Source organism: Hermetia illucens, chromosome 5 (assembly GCF_905115235.1).
Source record: "Hermetia illucens chromosome 5, iHerIll2.2.curated.20191125, whole genome shotgun sequence".
Lineage (NCBI taxonomy): Eukaryota > Metazoa > Arthropoda > Insecta > Diptera > Stratiomyidae > Hermetia > Hermetia illucens.
This window is the reverse complement of record NC_051853.1, coordinates 20,075,247-20,103,163: the sequence shown is the minus strand read 5'-3', so window position 1 is coordinate 20,103,163 and position 27,917 is coordinate 20,075,247. Positions and strand designations below refer to the sequence as shown.

The 27,917-nt window shown below is 43.4% G+C and overlaps 1 protein-coding gene across 1 annotated transcript in view; it reads right to left on the bottom strand.

Moving 5' to 3' along the window:
• LOC119656733 overlaps positions 1–27,917 on the bottom strand; it is a 79,617-nt gene that overhangs the window by 36,600 nt on the left and 15,100 nt on the right. The window contains exons 6-13 of the mRNA XM_038063274.1: positions 18,070–19,811; positions 12,981–13,343; positions 12,327–12,641; positions 4,642–4,825; positions 4,221–4,480; positions 3,506–4,087; positions 3,276–3,433; positions 2,568–3,192 (exon numbers count right to left, since the gene is read on the bottom strand). Of these exons, the coding sequence (XP_037919202.1) occupies positions 2,568–3,192; positions 3,276–3,433; positions 3,506–4,087; positions 4,221–4,480; positions 4,642–4,825; positions 12,327–12,641; positions 12,981–13,343; positions 18,070–19,811 (4,229 nt within the window). The remainder of the gene's footprint in view (positions 1–2,567; positions 3,193–3,275; positions 3,434–3,505; positions 4,088–4,220; positions 4,481–4,641; positions 4,826–12,326; positions 12,642–12,980; positions 13,344–18,069; positions 19,812–27,917) is intronic.

Sequence of the window (27,917 nt, the reverse complement as noted above, 5' to 3'; positions counted from 1 at the left end):
TTAAAGTTTCCACGGCTCCCAAGTCATAGAAATAGACAAATATGCAAAACTGTCGGATTGTTGTGGACGATACCTCGTTGGAAAGGGGACACGATCCACATTCAGAAAATCCAAAAATTTTAGAGTTACGACGTCGGGAACATGCCACATTTCGGAAAATCGGCTGCTTGGGAAACTCACGAAAAGTCGAACAAAATTGAAAATTACCACAGCCCCCGGGTCAATTGGAAAAATGCAAAATCGTTGATTGCCGTGGGTGATACCTCGTTCGAAGGGGGAGGCGACCCACATTCGCAACACCCAAGAATTTTACCGCTACAACGCCGGAAACGTAAGACATCGCGAGAAATTCTCTGCTTGGGAAACCAACGGAAATTCGAAGAAAATTGAAAATTTCCACAACCCCCGGATCCAAAAATGCAAAACCCTCCAATTGCCGTGGGTGATACCTCGTTGGAAAAGGGAGGCAACCTATATTCAGCAAATCCAAGAATTTGATCCACTATTTGGAACGCCCACGAAAAATCGAGGAGAAAATTGAAAATAATAAAAATAAAAATGAGCGTGGGGACGTGAAATATTGTGTGTGAAGCACATGGAAATTAAATGAAAATTGGAGATAATAAAAGTGGGCAAAAATGTAAAATTGTCCAATTACCGTGAGCGGTACATCATTGGGCAAGGGCAAAAAACATCCACAAAATCTAATAATTTTAGCGCTACGAAGTCGGAGTTTCGGAGGTTCGTCAAAATGGGTGAAATTGGAAAGGCAAGCAACCCACATTCAGAAAGTCCAAGGAGTTTAGAGTTATGACGTTGGGAACGTAAGAGATTACAAAGATTCCGTTGCTTCCGGATTCCCAGATTCAGAAAATCTAAGAATTCGAGCGCTAGGGCTCTCCTGCGGCTTGCAAATGAATGTCGTCTCAAAATATACATGCAACTGTTGGAAGATTTCTCCTAAGCAAAAAAAAAATCGAGTGTACCTCTTTCTCGTTTTCTTTCATGAGTCCTCCTAGTGATGCACGAAGCAGAAAATGTACAACACCATCCGTTTATTCTTACGGAATAACATTTCCTTCTGGTCACAACGTGATTCTCACTTCCTAGGACTCTTGGGAAATGCCACTCGAAGAATTAACACTATCTCAACTTCAGTTAGGAAGAAATTTGCCCAAAACTGAGCGATTTAAATACCTCGGGTCAACGCTATCAGCCAGAGAGAGAACTGCGTTATGAAATTGCTTTACGCATTAACGCAACCTGGATGAAGTAGCGTTCCACAATTGGTGTTTTTTGTGATCAACGTATCAACAAACGTCTCAAATCTAAAATTAACCGCAATGTCGTCCGTCCTGTTGCCCTCTATGGTTCTGAGTGTTGGCCGACTATAAAAGACAATGAACGGCGTTTTGCGGTAATGGAGACGAAGATGTTGTGTTGGACTAGTAGCATGGCACGTTTTGAGCACATCCGAAATGAAGATATCTGTGATCGATATGGGGTTGCACCGATCGTGGAAAAATTGCGAGAGAGGTGTCTTCGATGGTATGGTTACGTAATTCGCGCTAACGAGAATTCACTTGCCAAAATTTACCTGAACATCAAAGTCGATGGTAAAAGATCAAAAGACAGACCGAAACAACGGTGGCTTGATACGCTGAATGGGGATATAAAAGCCTCTAGATTGCATCCAGATCAGGCATTTGATAGGGCCTAATATTGATCACGACGAGCGGACCCCGCTTGTGGACGGGAGAAAGGCTGAAGAAAAAAAAATTGTTGGGTTAATCTAGCCCGAATCGCTAAATCCAAACAGTTTCAAGACGCAAGGGAGGAGGTAGCACTAGGACAGATTCCGAGAAAATATTTTAGAAGATTGGAAAGGATCCCCAATAAAATATTAAAATGTTATAAGCAGCTGGGTTTGATTGCTTAAATTTTAATCTACAGAGGCAAAAAATAAAGTGATCTTCTGTACTTACCTGAATTCCAACTTTTTTTATTTTTCAAGTGTTGCACCGAAAAACCTTAGTTAGTTGCTCAGAAAAGTGCCTTTGGATACCATCACTTCAGATACGTACACACCTTTTAGGGATCGTATTATTTTTTTACGATTTCTTTGAAAATAGTGATTATATTACCATTTTTTCCGGCACTGTATACTTGGGTTAGATTAGTGAAAAAATGCGTGTGTGAGGACCCTCTAATGTTTATGTCTGCCATGAAACAATCATTTAATAGACAAGGGGTAGCTTCCTCCAAACTACAATCTTTAATTTTAAATGAGCGACTTACCCCCATCATCCTTCATCAGTACAAAACTAGCTAAGTAGCTTTGGACTGATGAAGGGGGCAAGTGGCTTCCGAAATATGTATTTTCATTTAAAACTAAAAATTGTAGTTTGGAGGAAGCTACCCCTTGTCTATCAATTTTAGGCTAGACTACAAGTAACAGACAAAAATCTAATCTCTTAATCATTTACTGTTTTTTTTTTTCAAAATCTAATTCACAAATATATAATCATGAAATAAATCACAATCAATCAATCAGTAGATGAACTTACCTTTGTAACAAACAATTCAAGCAACGGTTCAAATAGATCACTCGTTAATATAACGCCCTTGTCACAATTAGCAAAAATAGCATCTAAAACAAAATACGTCTCGCTAGTGTTCGCAGTAATTGCATCTATTTGCAAGGCACCAACGATTATTGAAAGAATTGCTCGCTCTTGTATAACTACGGATAGCGACTCAGTTGGGGATTCAGGTGATGTGTCCTTTGGAACTGATTCAGGATCCTGAGAAGCGACAACAGCAGTGACAGACCTCATTTCATCTGGGGACATAGTTTGCGATTTCCAAGCCCGAGCCCATAATAATAAAATAGCTAACATCTTTTGGCAATCAATGCTGTCTATATATTGCTCAAGCATTCTTAGAATCACTTCTCGTTCTGCGTTCATTTCTTTCAGGTTTGAAGATCGCTCAGGACTATTCGGGTGTTTGAAAAACATCTCAAACGCAAGTTCCCGTAATGCGATGACACTGCATTCACGAAGTGTATTATTTGTAAACAGATTATTCGTAATACTGATTATTTTCGGAATTGAAATTAGCTTTCTGTCGCACTGTTTTGTTAATTTCACGAGGAACCTTATCATTGACTGGATAAGGATTTTGGAGTTTCTGTAAATGGCGGAAAGATGTTGAATGAACGGAATATTAATTCCAGCAATATACCCTGAAGACTCACAAATCCATACACCTACCTAGCTGTTCCGTTTTCGATTATTTCAATATTGTTTTCAACTTGATCGAAAATAATATTTTTCGAATCCAGAATACTGTACGTCACATTGTAATCCAGCAGTTCCGAGAGCATATCGAGGATGGCTGACTGAACCACAGCATTAGATTTCATAAAAAGCTTCAAAATAAATTGATAAAAAAACAAAACTTTCATTATTTCATGCACTGCTGCAAAACTATGCAGACATACCGTCAAACAATATATAACCAACCGTTCAAATAACTTTATATGCTTGGCGCAATCCTCTTCGAGTTTCGATTTGCTCAACGGAAAACTAATTGCACTTGCAAACAATTCGGACAAATTAAACCTATCTCCGCTACAGACAAAATCCTTTCTATCTTTTAGTCTCCGCTCATCGTCACCCCCTTGCGCACTTTTCTCTTGACTGCAGTCTCCGCATTTACGCTCAACGGCGGCCTCAAGCACATTGCCCGCTGCTACTTTATCTACATCCGCATCTAGATAGTTTCCCTGCCACCCACAATTTCGAACAACGAAATATAATTTCAGAAAATTTTCATATTCAACTTTCCTGTTTCCATAATTCCGACAAAATAGAAATTTTAATAGTTGCCTTAGGCAATTAATAGTCTCAATGGGTGAATAATTCACAATCACAGTTAAATATTGTAGAATATCTTCGATAAGTTTTACGCTGCTGCTGGGACCGTTCGTATTTTGCTTGAATTCAAGAAGTGCTGATAGTGAACGGAGACAAGTTGCAACTAGGGACATGAATTTGTTGCCGGAGTCTTGGTTCGTTGATATCTGTGAAGAGAATAATAATTATCACTGGTAAATGGAAGAGTGGGAACATTATGAGCTATAAATTAAAACTATTACTGAAAGCTTCGAAAAGAAGCCCCGAATAAAATCATTATATCCCGTTTTAATCACTTACCTTATAATTTCCATAAGCTGCCTTCAAAACTCCATACAACTTCACATACAGATAATCACTACTTAAATCCTCCACATGATGAACGCTACTATCTTTCACATTTGCAAAAAGCAATTCTGTTTTTTGTGTTTTCGTTGAGAGCATTGGCGGTTTCTGGCTCGAAAACAAATAATAGTAAATACTCAATATCCTCATTACGTGCTCACATAAATTATCGACCAATTGCGGTGGATGCACGTTATTACCACTTAATAGATTAGCTGCAAGTAATAAACATAAGCCAATCAACAAACGTAATAGCATCCAACATTCGAAAAAGTTTTGCTGGAAATCATCAACGCTTAACAATTTTCAACGCCACAATAAAATATTTTACCCTTTTCAGGACAGATACATAATAAGTTATCAAACAGTAGATTACCTGATAAAAGCTTAGTATTTATTTCAATTAGACCAATTTGCACGTGTATATCCATTGCTGTGGTCAAATTTTGAATCATGAAACAAAGACAAATTTCGAGTATGTTGAACTCGTTCCAAACATGCAAATGATCAATAGGATTGAATTCGCCCAGCAAAACACGAATTGTATTAATTATTCCGAGCTGAAAATGAAAAAGAGAATTGAAAATGTTATGCATTTATTGTGGAATATTTTAGAGTGTTTCATAATCAATTATCCATACTTTGGACAGGATTTGAATAGACAGATATTAAAGCTCTAAAAGGACAAGATAAAAAAAAATCGCAAAGCAATGAAAAAAACAGGGACAGGAAACTCTGGGAGAATCTCATTTAAGAACTCCAGGAATACAGATTTTATGGAAGCATACAATCGACAATGGTAATGCATTTTCTTTGATATGCTCCCATTGTAATTATTGTCATTTAATAATCGCTTCACTGAATTTCTAAAGAGACAATTCTAATCCGTTTGTGAAAAATTTGTGTACTTCAAATTTTAATTTGGGTAAAAAGTGGGTTCTTCGAATACAATTAAATCGTGTGAAACTTTTTATTGTGCTCATTCAACATTATGGCGAGAGCGTATAATAATCTTCCTCGGAAGCGAACGGACTAACCGAAGCAGCAAAAAAGTCTGGATCCTTCTTCTTTTTCTTCAGCCTTTGTCCCGTTCACAAGTGGGGTTGGTTCGTCGTGATCGGTTTCGCGATTTTGTTTTATCGAAAGCCTGATCTCGATGCAATCGTGGGGCTATAAAATCCCCTTCAAAGCGTATCACGCCACCGTTGTTTCGGTGGTTTATCATCAGCTTCGTCGTCAAAGGGTAGTATAGGTCTCAGGGCGAAACGTGGATTGGTACCTACGATGGAGCATAAAACCTGGCAAACGTCCGCTGAACTAACACCAACAGCTCTACTACCAAACCCTATCTCCATCTCCACGTGGTGACCGCAGGGAGTTCTTAACGAAAAGCTGCAGACGGAGAAGGATGAAGGCGAGTCTCCCGCGCCTAAAAACGGGACAAATTGTACTAACTGACCCTCCAGGTTGGGGGTTGGGTAGGGCTGAAAACCCTACACGGAAAACCGAAGTTACGAAGCCACAACAGGAGCCTGGCGTACGCTGACGATATCGACATCATGGGAAGAACGACCCGAGACGCACAAACTGCCTTCATCCAGATCGAGCAGGCGGCTATTGGCACGAGATCCTGGGCTGCACATCAATGAAAGCAAGACAATCTATATAGTGGCAACGTCAGCACCGAAAACCAACCAACCAACAACATCAAACCGCACTGGTCAAACGGGAAGAATAAAGATAGGAGACTACAACTTTGAGACCGTTGATAATTTCTTCTATCTAGGGTCGGAAATCACAACCGATAATAGCTACGACGATGAAATCCGCGTACGGTTGTTGGCAGCCAACAGAGCTTATTTCAGTTTACAAAAATTGTTCCGCTCGAAACGTCTCACCATAGGGTCAAAGCTCTTACTGTACAAGACTATGATCTTGCAGTCCTCATGTATTCCTCTGAGACTTGGGTTCTTAGCAAGAAAAATTGCGAACTCTTGGCCTCCAAAGAGTTGTTGGCCCTATACATGAGGATGGACGATTCCGTAGCCTACATAATGACGAAATCTATGAACGATACCATGACCGTCAAGTTGTGGATAAAACCCGGCTCAATAGGTTACGGTGGACGGGTCACTTAATCTGTATGGATGAGGATTATCCAGCCCGGAAAGTCTATAAGAGCAATATCTATCTAAGATGGAACGATGGTGTAGGTCAGGACGCCCAGACAGCTTTTAGGGATATCGAATTGGTGGACCTCGGCGCACAACCGGGATGTCTCGAGTTCCAATATTAAGGCAGGGCTAGACCGGATACCGGTTGTTGCGCCGTTGATGATGATGATGATATTGGGTCTATAAGTAAATCCATGCCGTTTTGCTAAGAGATGGCGTAACTTGATTATTATTCCATCGTTGCAATATTCCGTTGGAAAGCTACTGCCATTGTGCGTCTTTTCCAGTATATGCCATTCAAGTGAAGTGTAAACAACAATAATTTTTTTTCACTCAAATATGTCAAACTTTGCGCTTGGAAAGGCGTTTTTGCAGAGAGTTCTTCTTCATTACTTTAATGTGAAGAAAACTGTTGGTGAAAGTCATCGTATTTTGGTGCAAGTTTATGGTGAACATGCCCTAGCTTAATAAGACTGACTAGGCTGACCCTGACCAATGTGCGAAGCCAGATAAAAGCAGCAGGATCACTCTCAAGACCATTCGACATCAACAACGGTCTACGACAAGGGGATGCGCTATCATGCGTCCTCTTTAACCTGGCCCTCGAGAAAGTGATCCGTGATGCTGAGGTGAATGCAAGAGGTACGATCCTCTTCAAGTCCACCCAACTACTGGCCTATGCTGGCCTATGACGACATCATGGGAAGAACCACCCGAGACGTACAAACTGCCTTCATCCAGATCGAGCAGGCGGCGCGAGACCTTGGGCTGCACATCAATGAAGGCAAGACAAAATATATGGTGGCAACGTCAGCACCGAAGACCAATCAACCAACAACATCAAACCGCACTGGTCAAACACAAACACGAACAAGAATAAGGATAGGAGAATACAACTTTGAGACCGTTGACAATTTCTCCTATCTAGGGTCGAAAATCACAACCGATAACAACTACGATGATGAAATCCGCGCACGGTTGTTGTCAGCCAACAGAGCCTATTTCAGCTTACAAAGACTGTTCCGCTCGAAACGTCTCACCATAGGGTTAAAGCTCTTACTGTACAAGACTATGATCTTGCCAGTCCTCATGTATTCCGCGGAAACTTGGGTTCTTAGAAGAAGAAAAATTGCGAACTTTTGGCCGCGTTCGAGAGAAGAATTCCACCGAAGAATTTTTGGCCCCCTACATGAGGATGGACGATTCCGTAGCCTACACAATGACGGAATCTATGAGCGATACCATGACCGTCCGGTTGTGGATAAAATCCGGCTCAATAGGTTACGGTGGGCGGATCACTTAATCCGTATGGATGAGGATGATCCCACCCGGAGAGTCTATAAGGGCAATATCTATGGTAGAAAAAGAAGACGAGGCAGACCCTGCCTAAGATGGAGCGATGGCGTGGGCCAGGACGCCAGACAGCTTTTAGGGATATCGAATTGGTGGACCTCGGCGCAAAACCGGGATGTCTGGAGTTCCTTATTAAGGCAGGCCTAGACCGGATACCGGTTGTTGTGCCGTTGATGATGATGATGCCCTAGCTGAGTGAATGGGCCGAAAGTGGTTTGCACGATATAAAAGTGGTGATTTTGACTTGGAAAATGAAGAACGTCCTGAGCACCCAAAAAAGTTTGATGATGAAAAATTGGAAGCATATACAAGAAGAGCTCGCAAGATCTTTGAGAGTCAGTCAAGCAGCCATTTCAAAACGTTTAAAAGCAGCCGGATACATTGAAAAGCAAGGAATTGGGTGCAGCAGCCGGAAACATTGAAAAGCAAGGAAATTGGGTGCCACATGAACTGAAGCCGAGAGACGTTGAAAGGCAATTTTACATACTCGAAATGCTACTGGAACACCACAAAAGGAAGTCATTTTTGCATCGGATTGTTATTGGGGATGAAAAATGGATTTATTATGAGAACCTTAAGCGCAAAATATCATATGTGAAACCCGGCCAACCACAAAAACAAATTTGACCATTGTATCTGATTTTTTTATAGTTACGAACAATTTTTGAATATAATTTCAATAGTGAAATAAGCAATTTTAACAATTGTTAGGCGTAGGATATTTTGTTTGCATAAAATTGGAAAAATGCATTAATTTGAAATATTTATAGAAAATATAGTGCAGAAATGAATTGAAATGTTTCTGTTCTAACCTCTCCAGGAAGACCCCAGTCCTCCCATTTATTAGGGTTCTCCCCATTATGTTTGAAGCGGCAGGGGTGAACGTTTAGGTTGGGGTGAACGTTTAGGTTGGGGTGGCCCGCCGCAAGGCCACCATGCCATCTGGCCCCCCTTGAAGAGGTAAGGAAGACGGGGACCACTCGTTGCCTAGATGCCAGAGTCAACTCAGAGCCAATCCTTCTCCGTCCATCCGGCGCGCGTAGGATTTTTGCTTTGAGATTATGTCCCTTCTCTTATTAGACCGTTAGGCAGTGTAGCTCCTTTGAGATTGAAATCTTCGATGGTATCAATCCGCCCCGAGACTTCACGTCTCTATTAGAGTAATTTACCCCGGGTGGGTTTAGTTTTGTTAATTTTCTTTTTAATCAAGGCCCGTGATAAAATCTGTGTCCTGAGAGGGAGATGATATTTGAGAACCCAGAATCTCGGTCCTCATCTCGCCGAACTGATAGCATTCGGATTAGCTCCAGCACGTACCGTCCGGTTCCTCATATTATCTCGCGCAGTCGCCGTTCACGGCTGGCAAACCTGTTAGAGGAGCTTGGTTAGTTGACAGCCTTGGTGACTGGGTTAGTGCCAAGGTAATGCAACGCTTTACTCTCATCGTAGCAGAATTAACGCCCAATGTGGGGCCCGATTGGTAAATTTTATTAAAGAATGCAAAATTAATGTCGGATAAAAAAGGAAGTTAGTTATGATTAGATCTAATACATACACGTAAGCATAGTATAAGTTGGAATCATACCTAGAGCGAAACCTAAATCCAAGCTAGGTCTTAAACAAAAAAAACCTTGAATTTATTGTTTCCTTCTTGAAAAAGATTGTGTTGCGAAATTAACTCAAATTTACCAAGAATAGTTCTATCAATTAGCCAGGTTCAGGATATGTTACACACAAGGTTTTTGTCGTTGAATATGTTAGCCGGTCACACCTACTTTCCGACCAAACCAGCCAGAGATTTCACATATTTTATTGGAAAGAAACAAAGTAGCCTGACGATTTGACTAAATGTTCCACCTGACCAGCCTCTAAGAATATCCACTGCTTAAATTTTAAGAGTGCTAAAAGTACATATAAGTAGCCGCATTTCTTGCAAATGTAACATATTCTAATAATTTTCTTTTGTATGTAGTATAGAAATCGCATATTTAAGCAATGTAAACGACGTTCTCCCAATAATGAGTTGGATCCTAAGTACACCAGAAAGTTGGAGAAATGTGGTGGCGCCAGTATTATGATATGGAGTTGTTTCAGCAAACATGGAGCTGGGGTTATTGTCAAGGTCAAGTGGAAACTTAAAAGTTTAGCCTGGCGGCATTTACTGTCAGAGCAGCTTCTACCATTCCTGGAAAACCTCCCCTTGTCAGTTTATTCAAAGGCAACTTCCAAGTAAGACAACGCGCCATATCATAAGCAAGGGTTCAAGGATGAGGCGATTTCAACCACGGACTGGCTAACATAAATCCCGGGTTTAAATCTAACAGAAAATCTATGGGCAATAATTAAGCGGAGAGTTATGGCACTGAAATCAACCATTGTGCAACAATTTTAGACCGTCATCTAGTAGGGGTGAAAGCAGAAGAATGGGAAGAAAGCGAAGAATGTATGCGAAAAATTTGTGGCCTCTATATAACGACAATGCTTTGTGGTAATTTCACAAAAAGGATATCCTACCAAATGTCAAGTAAGCGAACAACTTATATTTTCATTTATTTCCATGATTTTTCAAAATTTATTAAATATTTTTCTCTTTTTCTTTCAAGTGTGTTGATAACTTGATGCAGCTTTTTGTACCTTTATTTTTATAAAGAATATTTCGAAGCGTATATTCCCTGAATTAAAATCAATTTTATTTTCCAAAATGAAGTTAGAATATCAATGAAAAACTGTGCAAATTTTCAACAAAATCAATAAATTTTTGCTATATTTATTTATTCTGTTTTGTACGTCATTAGGCGCAAGTACCAGAGGGTGTTAATTAGCGTGCCACCCCTGTAGATCGACATAGTATATAAGTGTCCGGATGACTCAGTGATTAGAGCGCTAGGCTTTCGTACCGGAAGGGGTAAAAATCTTGGCCGAACGCAATGCTGGCCACATTGCCTCGAACAGAGTACGGTAGTGTACTGCTACGGTCTTGAATGAAGTGCTCTTTTACGCTTCAAAGCCCTCATCCAATTGGACGACGTTTATTATTATTATTATAGTATATATTAAAGGAACAATTCATCTCAAATTGGGAATATTCTTACAAATCTAACTGTCTGAAGTTTTACTTCGACACCCTCCTATATTACATTTTTTTTACAGAAAAATTATACATAGTATAGCCATAAGTTCTGTTAGTCGATGCGTATAGCGAGAAATGTTAGGCCACCGAAACTGGCAACACTGCGCAAACCCCACTTCCTTCAGACTTTCAGGTTCCGAAGGTCAGTAGAGTGATGAAGTTCCGTAACTACGAAAAAGGAATTGCAATTATTGTGTTGCACTAATGTGGGAATACGCCTAAAAAGATTCATAGTTTATTAACAAAAGCTGCCGGTAAACAAACGATTCGTTTTTAGGATATCAGCTCCCTACCGCGAAACAGCTGATGTGGTTCCGGAGAGGATTGCGACGAACACGCTCACGCACAGCATGCATGACATTCGGGCGACGTACAGCCGCGAGAGTGGCGCCCGCGCTCCGTACGTCGCCCGAATGGCGTGCATGCTGTGCGTAAGCGTGTTCATCGCAATCCTCTCCGCAAACAGAACCGAATGTCGACGGAAATGGGCTTTTCAACTCGAAGTATGAGTGGTATTTTACGAGAAGATCTCGGTCTCGATGCGTACCGGCGGTGCGTTAGCCATATGTTAACGCCAAAACTGAAGGAAATCGCCGTTTTTCGGTGTACTGCTCTTCTGCAATGATTTCCCGGTAAAAAATATTTCAAAATTCTATTTTCCGATGGTAAAATTATTACCATCGAGAAAAAATTCAACCAACCAATCAATGCTCCGCGAGTCCAACGTCATCACCATCCAACTTCTGTCATGGTATGGTAGGGCGTCTCATATCACGGAGAAACTGATATTCATTTCTGGAAGTCCGGCGTCAAAACCAATGTGAGCGTGTACGAAAAGATGTTAGAGGATGTACCCGAGCCATTGAGTAAATCTCTATTCGCTGGAAAGCCGTGGTGCTTCCAGCAGGACTCGGCCCCCGCTCACAAAGCCAAGATAATTCAGCAGTGGTTAGTGGCGCATATTCCTGACTTCATAACCGCGGATGAATGGGCCTCAGGCAGCCCAGATTTGAATCCTCTGGACTACAGCCTTTGGGTTAAGTTAGAGGAAACTGCCTGAAGGCGAACTTACACCAATTTGGAGAGTTTGAAGGCCAGCACCGTGCGTGCAGCTTGAGAAATGCCGCTTCATACCGTGCGTGAAGCTATCGATGCATGGCCTCACAGACTTCGGACCTGTATAGCTGCTACCGGTGGCCATTTTGAATAGTTTCTTTTTCGTTTGAAAGCTCTATGTTTCCCTTTTCTAATGGTGTATTTTCGATTGATTTGGTTTATTACTTCGTGAGTAGATTTGTTTGACTGACAGAGCTTATGGCTATACTATGTATTTTCAAAAAAGCTGACACACAATAAAACTTAAACAAATCACATTTTTAAAACAAAAACCAATTTTCACATTACCTGCATATTCTTCTTATCCAAATCCATCAGCTTGTTCGTCAGTAAAAATAAAACACGCGATAATAAGCTGCAACTCTTCTCATTGGTAAATCGACCTCCCTTCAACACTTCACACAATGACTCTGACATTCCTCGAAAGACTCTTTGCATCAGAAACTCCTCAAGCAGTTTCCGATCGAATTCATTACCTTTCATTTTATCCATTGTCACAATTGGTTTCTTTCGAATATAGTCACAAAGACAAGCAGCCACATGATCTCGTACTCGAGCATCGTCATCGCCAAGAAGTTGCAGAAGTTGTTGCAAGAAAATATCCTAGAGAAAATAAGGACGAAAAGAAAAGGATGTGAAGAAAAACAAAGTTTGATGATACTACTTTCTATTTGGGTATCAATCGATATTAAAGTACAGTCTTAGCTAGGAGGATGAGTTCATTTCAACCCCAACTCGAAAGCCGGGTGAGGTCCAGGACCATCACTCTTTATATATTTATTCAGATAATTTAAACTATGGGGACGTTTGTTTGTTCGTTCAAGGTTCTAATATGGGGGATATATTCACAGCTTAAAGGCAGGAGCTATTGCCTTATGAAGGCAACAACTCACGGTCGTTATCATTTAATCATTCATAAATTTTCAACATCTAAAAACTTACCTCATAGGTCACTGCCAAGTCATCATCGTAATATTCCTGAATTGCTTCAAAGTCCAAATTCGACACAACATCAGCGTATTTATTCTGCACCAACCAATATCGATTCGCAAAGCAAAGTTCCAATTGGTTCAGTAGCAATTTGGGGGTGACCTGACCTTTTTGCATTAGCTCCGGACTTTTATCGAAGAAGTTTTCAGTCCGAATTGTACTATCATTTGAATTATCTGCGCCAATAATCTTTTCGTCGCCCTTATCTTTGGATCGCTTTTGTTCGATGTAATAGTTCCACATCAAAAGGCCGAAAATCTTATCGAAGAAAGTTAGGGCTTGTATGATAACAGTGTGGATTTCATCTTGGAAGCCCTGCGAAATAGATAGAAATTTGAATAAAATACTATTTAGATCCTTTCTGAGACTCTCCTATGTTAATTAGAAGTATACAAATCACTTCAGAACCTGTGTGGAGTTGCCAAATCTCCCATCAGACGCGTCGCTTCGTGCGGATAAGGGAATGCTCGGCGAATGTGTCATGGGCATGCTCATATGCAGGCCGGGTAGGTGGGAAGTAAACGCCAACCCGTGGATAAAAATTGGCTATGGGAAGAATACCCAGAAAATAAACCAAATATGGAGGAGGAAAAAGGTAGTTTTTTTACGGTGCAGGGCTTCGAAAACCCAGTGCCGGTGGCTTTTGGGAGTGAGCAAGCGGGCTCCCGGCCGTCGATATCCAATGACCGCAGTGCCTCAGTAGTGGAAAACTTGGCTACTGTTACAAGAGATAATAGTGGAGTGGAAATTAGGTCCACACCCGATCCTTTTAGAAGAAGTTCGAAGCTTGGGAGATCACCACCGACGACAATGGTTCCCTTTGGTAGTCGAGAATCGTCGCGGGACTCTGAAAGAAACATGAATAGTCCCTTGATCGACATCATTCCTTGTGGTGCAAGGCGCGAAAGTAAACGGGAAAATACCGGAATGGCGTTCGTTACACTCGGGGAACGAATAAATGGGCTGTGCGAGTTCATTCATCAAAGAGAGGCGGAATATCCATCAAAATATTCGAGCCTTGATATGAGGCATTAAATTATCTTATATCAATGCACTCGAAGAAAAGAATTCCCAAGCGTCAGGTGGCAAGGTCACAAAGAAAACACAGGTGACGCCTCCCCAAGATAAGGTAGGCGGGAAAACGGGGAAACGGACTAGAGACGGTACCAGTGAGCCTCTAGGGCCTCTAGGGCCGCAGTAAGTCCCGAAGAAGAAAAAAGCCTCTTCACCAAAGAAGGCGGAGCCGGCGAGAGTACCCGCGAAAGTCGGTAATCTCACGATTGCAGCCACAACACCTGCAAAAGTGGAAGAAACCAACGCTCGGAGGCCCGAACAATGGATTAACGTGAGCAACAAGAGGAAAAAGGACAAAAAGGAGCTCCGCCCGGAAATAATAATTATTTCCAAGAAGGGAAATATGTCCTATGCCGACATCCTCCGAACAGATGGATTTGGGGGATAGTGTAAACCGTATCAGGCGAACGCAGAAAGGGGATCTGATGCTGGAACTAAGTAGATCCGCCGACAAGTCGGCCGATAACTTCCGCGCCAAGGTAGAAATAGTATTAGGAGAGGAAGCTGAGGTAAGAGCTTGGAAGCAGGAGATAGTGGTTGAATGTAAAGACCTAGATGAGGTCATCTGGGGGGGTGGGAGGACATTTGTGCTGCGATAAAGCAACAGTTTAACCTTAGCGATATAGACCAGAGTGCCATAAAAAGGATGAAGAAGGCATATGTCGGCACACAGACCGCTATTATTAGTTTGCCGGCAGAATCAGCTATTAAGTTGATTGCCGCAGGCAAGGTAACAATAGATTGGGTCGTGTGCAGGCTCAGGGAGCAAATATCTCTAAAGATATGCTTCAGATGCCTCGATTTCGGCCCTTTTGCGGTGGCATGCACTAGCCAGTCGAGAAGTTGCGGGAAGTGTGGGGAAAAGGGCCACCTCATTAAAGATTGCACCGAAGATCCACGGTGTAAGCTGTGTAGTGGGAAAGAGGGCGTGGAGGACCGGCTTGTTGCGGGAAGCAGCAGATGTCCGGTAAATAGGAGGGAGCTGAACCGCTCAGGCAAATGAGATTGATACAAATCAATCTCAATCACTGTGAGGCAACTCAGGACCTGCTCTCGCAAACCATTCCACCAGAGTCGAATGTGAATGTCGCGGTAATTTGCGAGCCGTACAGAAACCACGGCAGTGCGACTTGGACGGTGGATGCGTTTGGCAACGCCGCAACCTGGGCGTGCGGAAGATAGGCCATTCAGGAAGTCATGCCTCCCGGCAGCCGGTTTTATAAGGGCGAAGGTTAACGGTGTTGGACGCTAGAGATCGCAGCCCTAAAATCATTGCGGGCGATTTCAACGCGTGGGCCCTGGAGTGGGGAAGCCGATCGACGAACACCGGAGGTCAAATTCTGCTGGAGTCTTTTGCAGAGCTGGAGATCGTGTTCGCCAACGTTGGATGCGTGCCCACCTTTCGAGGTAGAGGGTCGGGTTCGATTGTTGACCTGATATTTGTTAACACTTCACTGGTGAGGGAGATGGCTTGGCAAGTGAGTGAGCACTACACCCACAGTGACCACCAGGCCATCTTCCTCCGCATTAAAAACCTAGGAAGCAATCAAGGACGCTCTGGAGATAGGTCTATCGGAGCTTTCGATGAGGAGACTTTTCTGCCGGCATTGGAGGGAGCCCATGATCCAGATGGAACAGTGGTGGAAAGGTTCACACAGCTGTCTCAGCGTATAACCGAAGCATGCGACGCTACGATGTCACGGCGAGGTTTGCACCACGGTAGGAGGCCAAACTACTGGTGGAACAAGGAGATCGCTGCCTTGAGATGCTCTTGTCTCTTAGCGAGGAGATTTTCCCACAGGACAAGAGGAAGGCCGGAGCACCAGGAGCGTGAGGAGGAATACAGGGATCTGCGAAGCAACCTTAAGAAGGCCATACGCAGAAGCAAGCGGGAATGCTACCAGAAGCTCTGCATGGAGGCATCGTATTCCGTGGGGTACAGCCTACCAAGTTGTAATGAACAAGATCCGCGGCCAAAAATCACCTCAAGTGACATGCCCACGGCTCTTGTTGCAAATAATTACAACTCTTTTCCCGCAATAGGAGCAGGATGAAAGTGAACCCCAACTGGCAGCTCAGCAGGACGTCTTCGCGATCCCTCGTGTTACGAGTATGGAGCTGGTGTTGCTACCGAAGCCCCAAAAACCGCGTGCCCTCTTCATATCGCCCTATTTGTCTCTTAGACACCATGGGAAAGATGTTGGAGAGGGTAATATACAGCAGGCTGCTCCCGTTCATCGGGCTTGCGGGTGGTCTTTCAGAACGGCAATATGGGTTTCGGCGAGCCCGTTCTACGTTCGATGCAGTAGCAAAGGTCGTGGAATTGGCTCGAAATGCAATGGCCATGGGCAAATGCTGTGCTCTGGTGACGCTGGACGTCAAAAATACTTTTAACTTAGCCAACTGGGGCTGGATTAAAGACGCTTTCGCCAAACTGGGTGTTGCTAGTCACTTGGCTCGGCTAATCGAGAGTTACCTTTCGGACAGACTTCTCTGGTACGAGACGGACGATGGGCGGAAGGAGTACATTGTGGCAGCAGGTGTGCCTCAAGGTTCTGTATTGGGACCACTGCTGTGAAACATAATGTACGACGAAGTGCTTGGCCTACGCGTGCTGGAAGAGGCAACGCTGATTGGTTTTGCGGACGACCTGGCGGTAGTTGCAATTGCAAAGCATCCCGAGGATGTGGAGCTTTATGCAAATGAAGCCATCCATGCCATCAAGTCATGGTTACGAATGGCCAAGCTAGACCTGGTGGACGAAAAGGCGGAGGCGGTCCTCATTGCCAACCGCAAGAAGAACAACACGGTTAATATCCGAGTTGGTAATCGTGAAGTCGTCTCAAAATCAATTGTCAAATATCTGGGGGTGATGATCGATGCCAAGCTGAGTTTCAAGGGACACTTGGATTATGCGCGGGAGAAGACAGCAAATGCCCGCTCATCCCTTGCAAGGATGATGCCTAACGTGGGAGAGCCGAAGTATAGTCGCAGGCTACTCATCGCGGGAGTGGTGAAGTCGATCCTGTTATACGTGGCCCCTGTCTGGGCGGGAGCGTTGACCACGCTGTAAACCGGAGGAAGATAAGTTCGGCATACCGGCCTATTGCGCTAAGGGTGTGCAACGCTTTTAGGACGGCGTCGACGGAGGCAGTGTGTGTCATCGCGGGAATGATCCCTATAGATCTTCTAGCAAGCGAGGCACATTGGCTCTACGAAAAACGGAAGGCAAATCCAGGCGAGGTGAATGCGGATTTCCGAGAAGCCATCAGGAGAGAATTGTGTGGCAAGTGGCAACAACGGTAGGATAACTCCGACAAGGGTCGGAGCACCCACACATTGATCCCGTATATCGAGAAATGGGTCGACCTAAAGCACGAAGAATTAAATTACCACCTGACACAGTTCCTTACGGGACACGTTGGCTATAGGAAGCATTTGCATCGCTTCGAGTTGGACGAGTTTCCCAACTGTCCTGAATGCAGTGCTACACCCGAGGACCCGGAGCACGTTATGTTCCATTGTCCCAGATTTCTGCAACAGAAAAGGAGATTGAACAGCATCTTGGTGGCGGACATCGAGCCTTCCAAGTGGCGCTGAAGTCTGAGGAAAGCTGGATGGCGGTAAATGAGGCAGTGCAGACAAAACTCCTGAAGTTGAATCGAGCTCGGACGGCGGCGCGACGAAGATGCGACATGGACGTGCTAGTGTGGCGAACCAGAGCCTCCCCCGCAAAGTAATACTTCTTGGTGGTCCCGCGGGAAGCGGCGGAAGAGTGGGGGTGATTTTAGTGGGTGCGAATCCTACACACTGCTGCAACCTGGCGCAACAGGGTCTTTCTAAGATTTCCACCTCCATCCATAAAAAAAAATCACTTCAGAAAGCTTCAAACTCACTTCATTAATGGAGATACTACGCTATAAATAAGTGCCCAACAAACATTCAAAGAATAAACATTCTCAATTACCTTCAGCAAAATATGCAGTAATTTGTCGATATCAAGCCATCCATATGATCCGGTTTGGTTGCCGCGTTCCTCTGATTGCATCATATTGGCCAGGCGACTTTCCCCTGAACGCGACAAACCAGTGAGGCATGCTTTGGCAAAATTGCAAGCAATCATTTGCATGTTTCCGCGTAAGACTGGATCCGAATGATTGCTGTACAAAAAAATATCATGGATGAACTGACGCTTTCCGTCGTGATAATGCTCTTGGCCTTTGTGAAACCCGCTTTGATGGTAGTGTAATTGAATGCAGTCCGGTGGTGTTGTTGATGCCGGGTTTACCATATCCGTTTTCGCAGAGAACCAATCCGGAGTGTTGATATCCATCTTATTTTCATCCAGCTTTTTGTGCTCCGCTGGATGCAATTCTTTTTGCTCCCTTGCTTCTGTCTCTATGTCCTGATTCGCTTCCGTATCAAATAATAGTGACTTTTTTAGTGGAGACGCACATCCCATACTCGCTGATTGGATTTTTTGCATTCGATGCGACCAAGGGTGTTGTTTCATATTTGCATCAGTGTGTGACTTGGATTCTATTATTTCAGATTTTGATAGAATTTGTTCGAGTTGCTGATTCAATTTCGATCTCGAATCATTTTTCTTGTTGTTCCCATCGCAGCCCAATTCTTTTGCCATTAGCGTATTTTTCAAGGGAGCTAGAAGCGCCTGATCTGCACTTTTACTCAGCACTGAATCAAACAAATAAGGATTAGTGCATTCTCCAAAGTGGTCGTCTTTAATTTCCAGTAGATTCTCCTCTGGCGGATTTTCTGCTTCCAGTTTTTCACTCAACAAATCTTCCGTTGGTAATGCTGAATAAAAGTCGCTGGCTGAATTGCTACCACTGCTATTCTCATTGCTCGTATCAGGTGACACGTCGGAAGGACTAGCCTCTTCTCTATCTAATTCGAGTGGTAAATGGAGCACTTCAGGTTTCAATTCTATGCAACTCGCTAAAACAGCCAAGGAAAGACTTTTGATAGAAACCCGAACTACTGTGTCTGAAAGCAAGCCACCTGATACTCCACTTAAAAGGAACTTCGACGCTATTAAACGAACAGTATAATGAATAATATTTTGCTCATAGATTTTTCCTATCTTAAGATGTAGATTGGCAGCGTCATCAAAGACATTTGAGCTCCCGACATCGCTGTAGTCTCCTTTACGAGGACTTTGAGGAAACTCACGGCGGTCACCTTGATATTGAGAATTAGCTTTTGTTGATGTCGCCAAGGTTATTTCATTTCCACGAATCTCTTGCGAAGATGTTTGTGGCTCTTGGTCGACCAAAGAGGCTTCCACAACCTCATACCACACCGCTCTATCGGATTTTCCTTCAATCTCAGAATCATTGCCTGCAGCCAGCATTAAATCTTGTTCATTTCTACTTTGCTGTGAGACGTGACTGCCCAGAGATATATGGCTGTTTATAGACTCTAGGGAAATCGCATCGTCTTCTAAAGTAAGTGTTGCCATTCCTAAATTGCCCAGACCACCCCCGCTACTCGTTACTAATGTCATCGGTACTGTTGATGTATATTTCATAGTTGGTTGGGATTTAGATTCCATTCCTCCTGTGTCGCTAGTTTGTTTTGCCTTTAGTCGTGATGCACTTGATGATGATGATGGGGAAGACGAAGGATGTTCTGTTGATGCGGCTGCTGATGTCTTTGTTGATGGTCGAAACAGTTTCGTCATGGTTTCTATAAATCAAAACGAAAAAGAAGCTGATGCAGTATTCAAGCGAAAGAGATACTTATAAGGTTCCTTTTATGCCCTTTATTACGCAACCATTCAAATGGAAAGAGAGTGGCTTTGGTTCAAAGGAGAATGAGGCAAACCAACTATACTCAACGTATAAACGGAGAATAAACCTCTTATCGTAAATATGGTTAGTTCCAGTTGTGTTTGCTTTGCATTACGAATATTTTCCAAGCATTTGAGTTCCGTCAACACTAAGAATAATCAAGAAGAATAATGTTGGTGGAAAGTGAGGAGTGCTCCTCTTTTTAGAAAAAAGATGAATGCAATAATCGATAGTTGTTTAAAGTGGTAAATGATAACCAAAGTAAATCACTTAATAATTTGAAAAATTATTTGTCCTTACTTTGCAGTGGCGGCCTAGTCTGATTATGCTTCAGGTTAAGGTTGGATAATTCGGCAAGTTCTCACACTACCTCCTCGTGGTGGCCGCTAGAAACCGGCTTCGGACGGGTCAAGAGTGTATAGGGCCGGGCTGCGAGTAAGCTCATCCAACTGGCGAGGATCTGCTTGTCTGTTGGCCATTTGTTAGGGGCAAGTAGATGTGGCGGGGGATGGGCCGAAACAACAGCTCTGGGAATGTCCTCCCTGCACTGAAGAAGGTGCTAATAGGATCCCAAGCCAAGGTAGAACAGCATACACCGAGGGCTGCGTGGCCAATGGGGAGCTTTGTCTTTAGAATGCAAACTCTGAATTCCTTGGGCACCTTCAGTTTCAAATAAAACCCTTACCCTGGTGGCTGAGCTACCCAGGGTGGACCCCCTTCTCGAACTACTCGTGGAATCAAAACATGGACTCAATTTTAAAAATAAAAAAAAAACCGACGATAGAAGAAGAGGGAGTGATGCCAGACGCATCATCGGAAGACGAGCTGTTGGCATCCAGCTACGAGACAGTAGCCGTCGAGAGCAGCACACTCGGTGCCAGCCGTAGCACCGCTGTGCTGAAACCAACCCCAGGGACCTCCAGGAGCAAAGCGGCAGACGAACTAATGGTTTCCAACCTGGAATCCACTGCCGTCAAACTGGGTGTAGCGAGTACCAGACATAATACTCCTAACCCGAAATCCTCGACGTCGGGGGATACCTCAAAAGTGAAAACCGGTTGCCGAAAACCGACTAAGAAACGAAGGTCCACTGATCTCCTGCTCAAGAGCCAGTACCAGAAGGCTATGCATCTTCTCAGCAACATTGCTAAGAATAAGGAGGCCGGTACTGTCGACGAGCGGGATGAAAAAAGACCTCGCTAAATACCAGGCGACTGTTGAGGAATACAACAGCAAACGCCTGGCAGACGAGCAGAAGAAACCCATCGCTCTGAAACGAGGTCGATCACAAGCGGAGCAGAGTGGGTAAGAACCCAGACGCTAAGCAATATCTGAAGAAAAGTACGCAGCAACAGTCAGCCGACGGGCCACGAACTGCGAAAGCCTTCAGCGACGTGGCCAAGAGCCACTTACGTGTGGCACTGGCGGATGGTAATTCCGCTACCGATAAACTAGCGCCGAAGGTGTGGATCAGTGTTGAGACCAAGCTGTCGGAGATGATCATTGAGCATCTCCTGGACACCCAAGGCAAACACACGGGATTCATCCGCTGTTTTGATTCCTCTCAGGTGATCCATGGGTTCCACGTTATAGCTTGCGAGGACCAATTCTCTAGGGATTTTCTCGGTCCGTGCGTCGATACGATCAGCGATGCTTGGAAGGGCGTAAAGCTCAATGTCATCCTTTACGACGAGATTCCCAGGAGACCGAACGCTCGCATCTGGTTGCCGAAGATCCGCATGGATAAGGGCAAGCTCGTCCAACCCGTGCACCTTCAAAACCCCAGGATTCCCATGGACGATTGGGTTATTATCAAGGAGGGACCCCAGACAAACAGCCAAGCTTTTCTACTCCGTATAAATGAAGACTGTCTGGAGGCACTGGAAAACGTCGATTATAAAGTGCGGTTCGGAGTCAGAAACGCAAAGGTAAAAGTGTTCCGCTCAGGAAAACCGGACTACGCCCTGAATCTAATCGACCCCGCCGTTGGAGGAGGTTAGGATCGACGGGAACTGACGAGCCCCCCATGCAAGTATATCATGCTGAAGGTAACACTGGCAAATCTGTTGCACTCAAAGTGCGCCTCGGCTAACCTCTCCTGTGCTATGAAGTAAATTATAGTACTTGCTTTGGAACTCATTGATGGTTCGGTTGCCTCCGACCCAAGGCGGAAGACATCGACATCGCATTAATACAGGAGCCTTGGGTCGGAGGCAACCGAACCATCAATGAGTTCCAAAGCAAGTACTATAATTTACTTCATAGCACAGGAGACGCTGATCAGGATAGACCTAGAGCATGTATCCTCGTGAAGATGACTCTGCATGCTTTTCTGTGTCCGGACCTGAGTTCCAGCGATCTAGTCGTTGTCAAACTGAGACAGGCATGGGCAGAGAACGTGAATATTTCCTCGGCTTACATGACCTACGACTGATCAACTTCGTCAGAAGAACTACAACATTTAATGACCAGCACAGCAACAAAGAAAGCCAACCTGTTGATAGGCTGCGACGCCAATGCAAGGAGAAAGGTGCGTCACTTTTTGGTTTTATTTTGAATACAAATCTACCGACGTGTAACAGGGGCAGTACATCAACCTTCCAGCTTCGGAGAACTGTAATGGTTGGGAGGAGGTCCTTGATATCGCCATAATAACTGACAAAGGGATTCTTAGGGTAGAGAACTGGAGAGTGTCTGACCGGAAATCCTTCACAGATAATAGTTGGATACTTTTCAGTCTGGATCTCGCCGCAGAGGTCTCCAAACCCTTCAAAGACACTAGGAGGATTGGCTGGAGGAAGTTTGGTCAAATAATTAAGAACAAACTCTCCGGTGTACAAATTTGCAAGATTAGCACGACAGACAAACTGGAGTCAAAGGGGGCTCTGGAAAAGGCATTCGATAACGCCTTTAAAATCTCGTGTCTTGTTAAATACACCAAGAAAACACTGCCACCATGGTGGAATGAAGGTCTCTCCAGCCTCAGGAAACTGACCAGGGAAATCTTTAACATCTGCTACTGACATAAACATTGGCACCCATACAAGGACTGCATGAAGAAGTACAAGTCAGCCATCAAGACCGCCAAGAGGTGACCTTAGACAAGACTTTAACTCAGCACACCTACATATTATACATAGGTATAGTGATAATGAAAACCATGGCCCGGTCTTTTGTTCACTGGGGGAGAATAGATCCAGAAATTATATGGCCAATGCCCATGTGTCACTGAAATTTAAGAAACACCACTGGTAATACCCTCGTGGTGCCTGGAAGGGAATGAACACCGAACACCACTCACGCGAATAGATGTCGTCCAATGGGGAATCCAGGAACGAAAATTGTGGAGAAACAACAATTGACGCTTGAACGTTTCATTTGAAAATAAGTAGCCAGTTTACTGCCTGTCTGGAAACACATGCCCAAATGAATCCACAGAGCTATCACTGAACGCCCTGTGACCTCTGTTATTCAATACGCTACACCTGGGGGATAACCTAAAGGTGTATCAATCAAATGCGGGATCCAGTAGAGGAGACTGAAGAAAAAGAGCTGCACCCCCTTTGTCCGAGAATATCCATTGATGATGAAAAACGATAATCCTTAATATTGAGCAAGATTCTACAAAACTTATCAAGCACTTCCCAATTACAATGAGGACCAGAGAATTCCGATCGGATCATCAGTAGTAGCGCTTGCCTAGAGTAGAACCCCTTGTCAGAGGTCCTACTAAGACCGCGACGGATAACCAAACTCGAAATTCCCAAAAAATTCCATTGCAACTAAAAAGAGGCACTGCCCTGCTCCTTGAGATCCTAAAGACACGGTGACAATCCTTGAGGACTCGCTACCACCCGAAGTATTTCTCTCCGAGCAAGTTTGAACAAGGTGAACGCAATCGATCGCAGATGTGTTTCGGCATAACTTAGATAATGACGCCCTTTCTAATCAACGCATCAACGAATGCCTTATATTCAGGATTTACCGTAGCGTCAATCGCCCAATCACTCTCTATGCTATTGCTAGGCCGCCACCAAAGATACTTTACGAATATATGGAGGAAGATTTTGTACTGATCAGCGTCGCATCTCACTATAATCAAATTAGATGCATCATCGAGATGTTGTTAACAAAGCACGTTCGATGATTCACTTCTGTCATGTAGGAGAACTACTTCAGTATTAACAAATATGAAAGTTTCCCCTTTTTAGGTAGGCAACAGTTCCAAACAAAGCCTCGTTAGCCAACGGTCAAAATAAATATAAAATTTTCCTAAAACCAAAACCTCGAAATTGGTGACAAAGCTAATCCATAGTATCTCTAATAGTAGGCTGGAAATGGATGGTGGTTTGATGGGTTCGGTGTATGGTGATTAGTAGAAGGCAACACTGGACGCACTGTTGGATGATAGTTACCTTGGTGATATGCTCCAAAGCTACGAGCCGACATCATATGCCGATTTTGAGTTGAGTCGCCCAACAAGCGGCTCTGGTGCGTCCCCAAAAGACGGTTATTTTGCTCCATCAGCAAATGGGCCGTAGGATGTTGATCAGGGCAGACCTAGAACATGTATTACCACAAGGAAGAGTCTGCACGCTTTTCTGTGTCCGGACCTGATTCCAGCAACCTAGTCGTGGTCAAACTGGAGCAGGCGGGGGCAGAGAATGTGTATATTTCCTTGGCTTACATGGCTTACGACCGATCAGCTCCGTCAGAAGAACTACAACATCTGACGGACACCATAGCAACAAAGAATGCCAACCTGTCATTAGGCTGCGAGGCCAATGCAAGGCATACGCTTTGGGGCAGCTCAGAAATCAACGAGAGAGGTAACTCATTCTTTTATTTTATTATTACTTCAAACCTATCGGTGTGTAACCTTCCATTTCCCCATCTCGGAGAACTGACGGTTGGAAGAAGGTCCTTGATATCATCTTAATAACTGACAATGGGATTCTTAGGGTGGAGGACTAAAGAGTGTCTGACCAGAGATTCTTCTCAGATCACAGTTGAAATTTTTTCAGTCTAGATCTCGCCGCAGGGGTCTCCAAACCATTCAGAGATCCCAGGAGGATCGACTGGAGAAAGTTTGGTCAAGTAACTAAGAACAAATTCTCCGGTGCGCAAATTGGTAAGATTGGCACGACAGGCGAACTGGAATCAAAGGTCGGGGCTTTGGAAAAGGCATTCGGTACCGCCTTTAAAGGATGCATTTTCAACGATTTAAACGACTCAACATTTTTTACATTTAATGAAGGTTTGAAAGAAGATAAAACAGATTTTGCTTTATTACATTTGGAAAAAGTATTATAATTGAAAGACACTTTTTAGAAAGTAGGAAATCACAAAAACAAACTAAAATGACGGATTTTTTTGTTAAAATCAAACTAAAATCATCTGAGCCATGTTGTTGAGTAAATTACGGAGAATGTATAATTTTTGTTTTACTCATTTACCTTACTCTTTTCTGTCATAAATAAATATAAAAGTTTCTTGGAGTATTCATCTGGTGTATGCATATAGCGACCTACCGAATTTCACCGGTCCCTTCGAGGTCGTTATAAAAGATATATACTGTATTTAAATCAAAAGCATTTAAGGTCTATTAAATTAATAAAATTAAGTCGTTGTAAAGAAATGATAAGGCTATATTGGATAAAAGAGTGAGAAGGTGGAGCAAGGGCTGACAGGTGCACCGAAAAATTGAATATAATTCCAATTGGTTCCTTTGATGTTTCAGCTGATGGTGTTCATTGTTCAATATGGTGAACCAAAACGGCGACAAAAGAAATGAAATGAAAACCCAATTTCATATTACCACCAACAGGATGCAAATATCAAACCTGAAAAAGATAGAAATCAAAGGAAACGAACGAAAAGGGGAGTCCATCTACACATTGTGGAAAAGGCAAGAATTTCAAAAGTAATCCGAACCTACGAAAAGTGCCTGGAATATATCCATGCTAGGTGTGTTGCAGGCAAGTATACAAAAAATAAGAATAACAGTGAGGAAGCAGTCCACGAAGTTGCTACAGGTTTGAGTCCAAATGCATGCACATACTACATCCACATTGGTAGGGTAGGGGGAAGTTCAATAATGCGCACTCAAAGAAATCGAAACCGATAAGATCTAAGAGAAATACTTCGGTGAAAAGTTTAATAGAATTAATTTTGGGGAAAGGATGCAGAATAAATTCAAATATTCTGAATTACGATTGAAATTTTGACTGCATCGTTCACTTAAATGAGAAATCGAAAATTACCCCAGACATTGGATGGAAGTTGGTTTGAACAAAGCATAGTAAGAGAGGTGACACAAGTTAATTAATTCAGACATAGATCCAATGTCATCAAATTCTAACCAGAATGACATTGAACTTAGCATAACATCAACTTGTTTACTACGGATGGGCATTCTCTAGAAATAGCACAGAAAATGTGAAGTCGGCTTCACGGTTTCGTACCAGGGCAGAGGCAACTCGTCAGATACTGCCTCGCTTCTGAACCCCCGTCCATGGACCAAAAAAGAGGGAGTAGGTTGCTTCCGATTTGATCCGGTTTGGGAGAAGGAAGCTAGGATTACCGCTGTAGATGGGAGGGTTTTAAAAATTGAGATGAGGAGTAGTTGCCGGTATAGAAGACTACTCTATCGTCGGGGTCAAAAAGGAGGTTTCGGGGAGAGATAAGAGGATTCGAGGGAACAGATGAGTTCATAGACGATCTCGATCTGGATGGCCTGGGAGATAAGAGAGTTAGGATAGGTTAGACATTTAGTGAGGGAATGGGGGGGGGGAGGCAGAACGGGCTAGAACGGCGCCGATGCGAATCGTTTAGCAGGTGTCGTAGAAAATCTGATTGGAGATGTATTTGGAGCGGTCTTCGTTTTTGTAGGTTGGGGCAGTGGCGTAGGATTCTGCGCTCTTAGAGTTGGAATCGTTCAATTTGGGTAACGCAGCTGTCAGACCAGAAAATGAAGAGGGGACGGATAAGCTGTTTGTGGCAAAACAGCTTGACTTTCGGAGGTGTAGGGGTGTGGTATTTCAGGGTTGGGTAAAGGGATTTGAAGGGACCAGTTGCACGGCTTAGTGCCTTCGTGATATGTGGGATTGGTATAGGCGGGAATTTATAGTTATCTCAAGGTAGGTGACTTCATTTACGGTTGTGATTGGGATGTTGCGAATTTTGAAAGATAGGGTTGATATCACCTTATTTTAGACGTCATCTTGTGTTACTCCAGATCGGATTGGGTTTCGCTGTGGGGCTGGTTTGGGTAGGTCTGCGGTGAACAGGGAAAAGAGGGTAACTGAGAGAACTGATCCTTGAGGGATGCCAGCCGGACTTGAGTAGAGCGAAGAAAGATGCTGTTGGAGTGTGACTTGGGATTTCCACCCGTCAAGAAAGCAAAGAATTAACTTGCAGATGTGCGGATGGAAGTAACAGAAATATGACAGAAAAAGATGTTTCCACGAAAATGCTGAGGAACCGCCATTTTGTTTTGACCTGCCTGGTAAAATTTTTCGTTCTCAACAGTATGTTTGTCCTTAAGGGGAGATATATAATTAAAACTTTCCAGAAATTCATTTTTTCCAAGTTTTTTAATCGATAGAATATTTCCTCAAAATTTCAAAGCGAAATTCGAAAAATTATAAAAGTTACAGTCCTGTGAACACTGCGCGTCAATGCTCGAATTTAGACCGCTCCGCTCTCTCTGTAGAAAACGCAGAGAAACAGGTATAAGAAGAAGTTTCTTTGTAATTTCACTAATCGGATTCTGAAAGCAGACATAGAATAGAGAGAGAGGGGGTGTACGTTATAGTGTAGCTACAACCGAAGTCAATAGAACTTTTCAATCAGATAAGTTTCGCCGGTTGAGTTTCTCTGCTTATCGGATTTCTTCATGAGTCAAGTTTGTCGGTTAGTGAAATTTTTGCATTGTGAGCAACGCAGAAACGTGAAAATGTCTACGTATCAAAAAAGGTGATAGGGCAATTCCGTCTCGATC